Genomic DNA, 9,658 nt, shown 5'->3' with positions numbered 1-9,658 from the left:
TGGAGCACGGTGGTCAGCATGTCCTGGATGTGTGCGGCCGATGTGCCCACTTGCTGCAGGTCACTGGAGAGGCTGATGGTCCGATTGGGGCTGCTCCGGGTTCTCTGGATCACGTCCACTGTGCCGGGGGGAGGGGGAGGAAAGGCAGGGAAACACACACAGAGCCGTCAATACCACACGCAAGGAACTCAGCCACAGCAGGCCATTCGGCCCATCACATCAACTCCCGCAAAGGGCAATTCACCCAGTGCCTCACCCACCTTCCCCCTGCACCCACCCCGATTCTACCCTCAAACACCGCGTCTGAATACGGGCGCGTACTCCCAATACGGGGGCGCACCCCAATACGAGGGGAGGATGGAGACGGGAGCCTCTCCCCGAGGGGAGTCCGGAGCCTCTCAGCTGGGATGTCACTTACCTCCGATGCGCTCGGTGTCATAATACACGTACTTGATAGTCAGGGGCGTGAACATCACCCCCATGGTCTTCCCGGGAACTCCGAGGGGCGTGCTGGGAGGTGCAGGGGGAGAGAGAGAGAGAGAGAGAGAGATGGTGAGAGGGGGGGAGAGAGAGAGAGAGAGAGAGACTGATCAGCAATGAAGACCAAACACTTCCAATCGCAGCCCTGTTAACAGGAGGGACGCTGGGCCCAGCACAGGCCTGGACCTCCAGCCGGAGCCGGCCTGCTCGCCTGAGAACCGCACTCTCCTTACCTCACGTAGGCCTTAATGCTCATCCGTCCGTCTTGCAGCATCGTATCCACGGTGACGTGGACAGGATTCTGGGCTTCCCGACTGTAATATTCGTGAATCAGCACCGAGTGCTCGGTGATATCGTGGCCGGTGGCAAACCTGGGAGTTAAAATATCCCTGTTAATACCGGCTCACTGCAACTGTTAATCCATCTCCCCTCTCTCAGGGAGATATCTGTACACTGACTGGGGTCTCTCAGTCCCTCTCTCTCAGGGAGATATCTGTACACTGACTGGGGTCTCTCAGTCCCTCTCTCTCAGGGAGATATCTGTACACTGACTGGTGTCTCTCAGTCCCTCTCTCTCTCTCAGGGAGACATCTGTACACTGACTGGTGTCTCTCAGTCCCTCTCTCTCTCTCAGGGAGATATCTGTACACTGACTGGTGTCTCTCAGTCCCTCTCTCTCTCTCAGGGAGATATCTGTACACTGACTGGTGTCTCTCAGTCCCTGTCTCTCAGGGAGATATCTGTACACTGACTGGTGTCTCTCAGTCCCTCTCTCTCTCTCAGGGAGATATCTGTACACTGACTGGTGTCTCTCAGTCCCCTCTCTCTCAGGGAGATATCTGTACACTGACTGGTGTCTCTCAGTCCCTCTCTCCCAGGGAGATATCTGTACACTGACTGGTGTCTCTCAGTCCCTCTCTCTCAGGGAGATATCTGTACACTGACTGGTGTCTCTCAGTCCCCTCTCTCAGTGAGATATCTGCACACTGACTGGTGTCTCTCAGTCCCCTCTCTCTCTCAGGGAGATATCTGTACACTGACTGGTGTCTCTCAGTCCCCTCTCTCAGTGAGATATCTGCACACTGACTGGTGTCTCTCAGTCCCCTCTCTCTCAGGGAGATATCTGTACACTGACTGGTGTCTCTCAGTCCCCTCTCTCTCAGGGAGATATCTGTACACTGACTGGTGTCTCTCAGTCCCCTGTCTCTCAGGGAGATATCTGTACACTGACTGGTGTCTCTCAGTCCCTCTCTCTCAGGGAGATGTCTGTACACTGACTGTTGTCTCTCAGTCCCTCTCTCTCAGGGAGATATCTGTACACTGACTGGTGTCTCTCAGTCCCCTCTCTCTCAGGGAGATATCTGTACACTGACTGGTGTCTCTCAGTCCCTCTCTCTCAGGGAGATATCTGTACACTGACTGGTGTCTCTCAGTCCCTCTCTCTCAGGGAGATATCTGTACACTGACTGGTGTCTCTCAATCCCTCTCTCTCAGGGAGATATCTGTACACTGACTGGTGTCTCTCAGTCCCCTCTCTCTCAGGGAGATATCTGTACACTGACTGGTGTCTCTCAGTCCCTCTCTCTCAGGGAGATATCTGTACACTGACTGGTGTCTCTCAGTCCCCTCTCTCTCAGGGAGATATCTGTACACTGACTGGTGTCTCTCAGTCCCCTCTCTCTCAGGGAGATATCTGTACACTGACTGGTGTCTCTCAGTCCCTCTCTCTCAGGGAGATATCTGTACACTGACTGGTGTCTCTCAGTCCCCTCTCTCTCAGGGAGATATCTGTACACTGACTGGTGTCTCTCAGTCTCTCTCTCTCAGGGGGATATCTGTACACTGACTGGTGTCTCTCAGTCCCCTCTCTCTCTCAGGGAGATATCTGTACACTGACTGGTGTCTCTCAGTCCCTCTCTCTCAGGGAGATATCTGTACACTGACCGGTGTCTCTCAGTCCCACTCTCTCAGGGAGATATCTGTACACTGACTGGGGTCTCTCAGTCCCTCTCTCTCAGGGAGATATCTGTACACTGACTGGTGTCTCTCAGTCCCTCTCTCTCTCTCAGGGAGACATCTGTACACTGACTGGTGTCTCTCAGTCCCTCTCTCTCTCTCAGGGAGATATCTGTACACTGACTGGTGTCTCTCAGTCCCTCTCTCTCTCTCAGGGAGATATCTGTACACTGACTGGTGTCTCTCAGTCCCCTCTCTCTCAGGGAGATATCTGTACACTGACTGGTGTCTCTCAGTCCCTCTCTCCCAGGGAGATATCTGTACACTGACTGGTGTCTCTCAGTCCCCTCTCTCAGTGAGATATCTGCACACTGACTGGTGTCTCTCAGTCCCCTCTCTCTCTCAGGGAGATATCTGTACACTGACTGGTGTCTCTCAGTCCCTCTCTCCCAGGGAGATATCTGTACACTGACTGGTGTCTCTCAGTCCCTCTCTCTCAGGGAGATATCTGTACACTGACTGGTGTCTCTCAGTCCCTCTCTCTCAGGGAGATATCTGCACACTGACTGGTGTCTCTCAGTCCCCTCTCTCTCAGGGAGATATCTGTACACTGACTGGTGTCTCTCAGTCCCTCTCTCTCAGGGAGATGTCTGTACACTGACTGTTGTCTCTCAGTCCCTCTCTCTCAGGGAGATATCTGTACACTGACTGGTGTCTCTCAGTCCCTGTCTCAGGGAGATATCTGTACACTGACTGGTGTCTCTCAGTCCCTCTCTCTCAGGGAGATATCTGTACACTGACTGGTGTCTCTCAGTCCCTCTCTCTCAGGGAGATATCTGTACACTGACTGGTGTCTCTCAATCCCTCTCTCTCAGGGAGATATCTGTACACTGACTGGTGTCTCTCAGTCCCCTCTCTCTCAGGGAGATATCTGTACACTGACTGGTGTCTCTCAGTCCCTCTCTCTCAGGGAGATATCTGTACACTGACTGGTGTCTCTCAGTCCCCTCTCTCTCAGGGAGATATCTGTACACTGACTGGTGTCTCTCAGTCCCCTCTCTCTCAGGGAGATATCTGTACACTGACTGGTGTCTCTCAGTCCCTCTCTCTCAGGGAGATATCTGTACACTGACTGGTGTCTCTCAGTCCCCTCTCTCTCAGGGGGATATCTGTACACTGACTGGTGTCTCTCAGTCTCTCTCTCTCAGGGGGATATCTGTACACTGACTGGTGTCTCTCAGTCCCCTCTCTCTCTCAGAGAGATATCTGTACACTGACTGGTGTCTCTCAGTCCCTCTCTCTCAGGGAGATATCTGTACACTGACTGGTGTCTCTCAGTCCCACTCTCTCAGGGAGATATCTGTACACTGACTGGTGTCTCTCAGTCCCTCTCTCTCAGGGAGATATCTGTACACTGACTGGTGTCTCTCAGTCCCTCTCTCTCTCTCAGGGAGATATCTGTACACTGACTGGTGTCTCTCAGTCCCCTCTCTCTCTCAGGGAGATATCTGTACACTGACTGGTGTCTCTCAGTCCCCTCTCTCTCAGGGAGATATCTGTACACTGACTGGTGTCTCTCAGTCCCCTCTCTCTCAGGGAGATATCTGTACACTGACTGGTGTCTCCCAGTCCCCTCTCTCTCTCAGGGAGATATCTGTACACTGACTGGTGTCTCTCAGTCCCCTCTCTCTCAGGGAGATATCTGTACACTGACTGGTGTCTCTCAGTCCCCTCTCTCTCAGGGAGATATCTGTACACTGACTGGTGTCTCTCAGTCCCCTCTCTTTCAGGGAGATATCTGTACACTGACTGGTGTCTCTCAGTCCCCTCTCTCTCAGGGAGATATCTGTACACTGACTGGTGTCTCTCAGTCTCTCTCTCAGGGAGATATCTGTACACTGACTGGTGTCTCTCAGTCCCCTCTCTCTCAGGGAGATATCTGTACACTGACTGGTGTCTCTCAGTCCCTCTCTCTCAGGGAGATATCTGTACACTGACTGGTGTCTCTCAGTCCCCTCTCTCTCTCTCAGGGGGATATCTGTACACTGACTGGTGTCTCTCAGTCCCCTCTCTCTCAGGGAGATATCTGTACACTGACTGGTGTCTCTCAGTCCCCTCTCTCTCTCTCAGGGGGATATCTGTACACTGACTGGTGTCTCTCAGTCCCCTCTCTCTCAGGGAGATATCTGTACACTGACTGGTGTCTCTCAGTCCCCTCTCTCTCAGGGAGATATCTGTACACTGACTGGTGTCTCTCAGTCCCCTCTCTCTCAGGGAGATATCTGTACACTGACTGGTGTCTCTCAGTCCCTTTCTCTCTCAGGGAGATATCTGTACACTGACTGGTGTCTCTCAGTCCCCTCTCTCTCAGGGAGATATCTGTACACTGACTGGTGTCTCTCAGTCCCTCTCTCTCAGGGAGATATCTGTACACTGACTGGTGTCTCTCAGTCCCCTCTCTCTCAGGGAGATATCTGTACACTGACTGGTGTCTCTCAGTCCCCTCTCTCTCAGGGAGATATCTGTACACTGACTGGTGTCTCTCAGTCCCTTTCTCTCTCAGGGAGATATCTGTACACTGACTGGTGTCTCTCAGTCCCCTCTCTCTCAGGGAGATATCTGTACACTGACTGGTGTCTCTCAGTCCCCTCTCTCTCAGGGAGATATCTGTACACTGACTGGTGTCTCTCAGTCTCTCTCTCTCAGGGGGATATCTGTACACTGACTGGTGTCTCTCAGTCCCCTCTCTCTCTCAGGGAGATATCTGTACACTGACTGGTGTCTCTCAGTCCCTCTCTCTCAGGGAGATATCTGTACACTGACCGGTGTCTCTCAGTCCCACTCTCTCAGGGAGATATCTGTACACTGACTGGGGTCTCTCAGTCCCTCTCTCTCAGGGAGATATCTGTACACTGACTGGTGTCTCTCAGTCCCTCTCTCTCTCTCAGGGAGACATCTGTACACTGACTGGTGTCTCTCAGTCCCTCTCTCTCTCTCAGGGAGATATCTGTACACTGACTGGTGTCTCTCAGTCCCTCTCTCTCTCTCAGGGAGATATCTGTACACTGACTGGTGTCTCTCAGTCCCCTCTCTCTCAGGGAGATATCTGTACACTGACTGGTGTCTCTCAGTCCCTCTCTCCCAGGGAGATATCTGTACACTGACTGGTGTCTCTCAGTCCCCTCTCTCAGTGAGATATCTGCACACTGACTGGTGTCTCTCAGTCCCCTCTCTCTCTCAGGGAGATATCTGTACACTGACTGGTGTCTCTCAGTCCCTCTCTCCCAGGGAGATATCTGTACACTGACTGGTGTCTCTCAGTCCCTCTCTCTCAGGGAGATATCTGTACACTGACTGGTGTCTCTCAGTCCCTCTCTCTCAGGGAGATATCTGCACACTGACTGGTGTCTCTCAGTCCCCTCTCTCTCAGGGAGATATCTGTACACTGACTGGTGTCTCTCAGTCCCTCTCTCTCAGGGAGATGTCTGTACACTGACTGTTGTCTCTCAGTCCCTCTCTCTCAGGGAGATATCTGTACACTGACTGGTGTCTCTCAGTCCCTGTCTCAGGGAGATATCTGTACACTGACTGGTGTCTCTCAGTCCCTCTCTCTCAGGGAGATATCTGTACACTGACTGGTGTCTCTCAGTCCCTCTCTCTCAGGGAGATATCTGTACACTGACTGGTGTCTCTCAATCCCTCTCTCTCAGGGAGATATCTGTACACTGACTGGTGTCTCTCAGTCCCCTCTCTCTCAGGGAGATATCTGTACACTGACTGGTGTCTCTCAGTCCCTCTCTCTCAGGGAGATATCTGTACACTGACTGGTGTCTCTCAGTCCCCTCTCTCTCAGGGAGATATCTGTACACTGACTGGTGTCTCTCAGTCCCCTCTCTCTCAGGGAGATATCTGTACACTGACTGGTGTCTCTCAGTCCCTCTCTCTCAGGGAGATATCTGTACACTGACTGGTGTCTCTCAGTCCCCTCTCTCTCAGGGGGATATCTGTACACTGACTGGTGTCTCTCAGTCTCTCTCTCTCAGGGGGATATCTGTACACTGACTGGTGTCTCTCAGTCCCCTCTCTCTCTCAGAGAGATATCTGTACACTGACTGGTGTCTCTCAGTCCCTCTCTCTCAGGGAGATATCTGTACACTGACTGGTGTCTCTCAGTCCCACTCTCTCAGGGAGATATCTGTACACTGACTGGTGTCTCTCAGTCCCTCTCTCTCAGGGAGATATCTGTACACTGACTGGTGTCTCTCAGTCCCTCTCTCTCTCTCAGGGAGATATCTGTACACTGACTGGTGTCTCTCAGTCCCCTCTCTCTCTCAGGGAGATATCTGTACACTGACTGGTGTCTCTCAGTCCCCTCTCTCTCAGGGAGATATCTGTACACTGACTGGTGTCTCTCAGTCCCCTCTCTCTCAGGGAGATATCTGTACACTGACTGGTGTCTCCCAGTCCCCTCTCTCTCTCAGGGAGATATCTGTACACTGACTGGTGTCTCTCAGTCCCCTCTCTCTCAGGGAGATATCTGTACACTGACTGGTGTCTCTCAGTCCCCTCTCTCTCAGGGAGATATCTGTACACTGACTGGTGTCTCTCAGTCCCCTCTCTTTCAGGGAGATATCTGTACACTGACTGGTGTCTCTCAGTCCCCTCTCTCTCAGGGAGATATCTGTACACTGACTGGTGTCTCTCAGTCTCTCTCTCAGGGAGATATCTGTACACTGACTGGTGTCTCTCAGTCCCCTCTCTCTCAGGGAGATATCTGTACACTGACTGGTGTCTCTCAGTCCCTCTCTCTCAGGGAGATATCTGTACACTGACTGGTGTCTCTCAGTCCCCTCTCTCTCTCTCAGGGGGATATCTGTACACTGACTGGTGTCTCTCAGTCCCCTCTCTCTCAGGGAGATATCTGTACACTGACTGGTGTCTCTCAGTCCCCTCTCTCTCTCTCAGGGGGATATCTGTACACTGACTGGTGTCTCTCAGTCCCCTCTCTCTCAGGGAGATATCTGTACACTGACTGGTGTCTCTCAGTCCCCTCTCTCTCAGGGAGATATCTGTACACTGACTGGTGTCTCTCAGTCCCCTCTCTCTCAGGGAGATATCTGTACACTGACTGGTGTCTCTCAGTCCCTTTCTCTCTCAGGGAGATATCTGTACACTGACTGGTGTCTCTCAGTCCCCTCTCTCTCAGGGAGATATCTGTACACTGACTGGTGTCTCTCAGTCCCTCTCTCTCAGGGAGATATCTGTACACTGACTGGTGTCTCTCAGTCCCCTCTCTCTCAGGGAGATATCTGTACACTGACTGGTGTCTCTCAGTCCCCTCTCTCAGGGAGATATCTGTACACTGACTGGTGTCTCTCAGTCCCCTCTCTCTCTCTCAGGGGGATATCTGTACACTGACTGGTGTCTCTCAGTCCCTCTCTCTCTCAGGGAGATATCTGTACACTGACTGGTGTCTCTCAGTCCCTCTCTCTCAGGGAGATATCTGTACACTGACTGGTGTCTCTCAGTCCCTCTCTCTCTCCCAGGGAGATATCTGTACACTAACTGGTGTCTCTCAGTCCCTCTCTCTCTCTCAGGGAGATATCTGTACACTGACTGGTGTCTCTCAGTCCCCTCTCTCTCAGGGAGATATCTGTACACTGACTGGTGTCTCTCAGTCTCTCTCTCAGGGAGATATCTGTACACTGACTGGTGTCTCTCAGTCCCCTCTCTCTCAGGGAGATATCTGTACACTGACTGGTGTCTCTCAGTCCCCTCTCTCTCTCTCAGGGGGATATCTGTACACTGACTGGTGTCTCTCAGTCCCTCTCTCTCAGGGAGATGTCTGTACACTGACTGGTGTCTCTCAGTCCCCTCTCTCTCTCTCAGGGAGATATCTGTACACTGACTGGTGTCTCTCAGTCCCTCTCTCTCAGGGAGATGTCTGTACACTGACTGGTGTCTCTCAGTCCCCTCTCTCTCTCTCAGGGAGATATCTGTACACTGACTGGTGTCTCTCAGTCCCTCTCTCTCAGGGAGATATCTGTACACTGACTGGTGTCTCTCAGTCCCTCTCTCTCAGGGAGATATCTGTACACTGACTGGTGTCTCTCAGTCCCCTCTCTCTCTCAGGGAGATATCTGTACACTGACTGGTGTCTCTCAGTCCCTCTCTCTCAGGGAGATATCTGTACACTGACTGGTGTCTCTCAGTCCCCTCTCTCTCAGGGAGATATCTGTACACTGACTGGTGTCTCTCAGTCCCTCTCTCTCTCTCAGGGAGATATCTGTACACTGACTGGTGTCTCTCAGTCCCCTCTCTCTCAGGGAGATATCTGTACACTGACTGGTGTCTCTCAGTCCCTCTCTCTCAGGGAGATATCTGTACACTGACTGGTGTCTCTCAGTCCCCTCTCTCTCAGGGAGATATCAGTACACTGACTGGTGTCTCTCAGTCCCCTCTCTCTCAGGGAGATATCAGTACACTGACTGGTGTCTCTCAGTCCCCTCTCTCTCTCAGGGAGATATCTGTACACTGACTGGTGTCTCTCAGTCCCCTCTCTCTCTCTCCCCTGTACTTACCAGCCCACTATCACCTCGTTGGGAGCAACTTTCTTGTGAAGCTCGTACATGTTCTTGGCGAACTCCATGTCAACAGCTACCTGTAGGGTGAGATAAAGATAAGGGGCGTGTGGGTCAGCGGTTTGTAATGGGGGCAGAGGGTAAGGGAAAGACATCAGAGGCAACCCAAGAGAATGGAGCAGGAGTAGAAATTCGGCCCATCGAATGCCTGATCCACCATCCAATGGATTCATGCCTGTTCTGGGGTTTCAACACTATTTCCCTGCCCACTCGCGATATCACGTGATTGACCTGGAAACCAAAAATGTATCTATCCCAACCTTAAATACATTCAACAATGGAGCCTGCAAAACGCTCTGGGGTAGAGAATTCCAGGGATTCACAACCCCTTCAGTTAAGAAATTTCTCATCTCAGTTCTAACTGATCACCCGGCTCCGCTCAGACACAGTCGCATCGCTCAGATACAGTCGCACCGCTCAGACACAGTCGCCCCGCTCAGACACAGTCGCCCCGCTCAGACACAGTCGCCCCGCTCAGACACAGTCGCCCCGCTCAGACACAGTCGCCCCGCTCAGACACAGTCGCCCCGCTCAGACACAGTCGCATCGCTCAGACACAGTCGCATCGCTCAGACACAGTC

General features: G+C 52.5%; 1 protein-coding gene across 1 annotated transcript; it reads right to left on the bottom strand.

The window, feature by feature from the left end:
- Window positions 1-6: 6 nt before the first annotated feature.
- Window positions 7-9,096, bottom strand: LOC144678511 (eukaryotic translation initiation factor 3 subunit F-like; the record flags this gene model as incomplete). The annotated part of the gene is made up of 4 exons (XM_078538268.1): window positions 9,018-9,096; window positions 714-851; window positions 419-510; window positions 7-118 (listed from the first exon to the last, which is right to left on the bottom strand). Coding segments are annotated over exons 1-4 (410 nt in total), but the record flags the coding sequence as incomplete, so codon positions are not given.
- Window positions 9,097-9,658: the final 562 nt, after the last annotated feature.

The sequence above is a fragment of the Cetorhinus maximus genome, unplaced genomic scaffold, assembly GCF_964194155.1.
Source record: "Cetorhinus maximus unplaced genomic scaffold, sCetMax3.hap1.1 HAP1_SCAFFOLD_4481, whole genome shotgun sequence".
In the NCBI taxonomy this organism is placed as follows: domain Eukaryota; kingdom Metazoa; phylum Chordata; class Chondrichthyes; order Lamniformes; family Cetorhinidae; genus Cetorhinus; species Cetorhinus maximus.
Note: the sequence above shows the minus strand (reverse complement) of the source record. Positions and strands in the feature narration are given on the sequence as shown.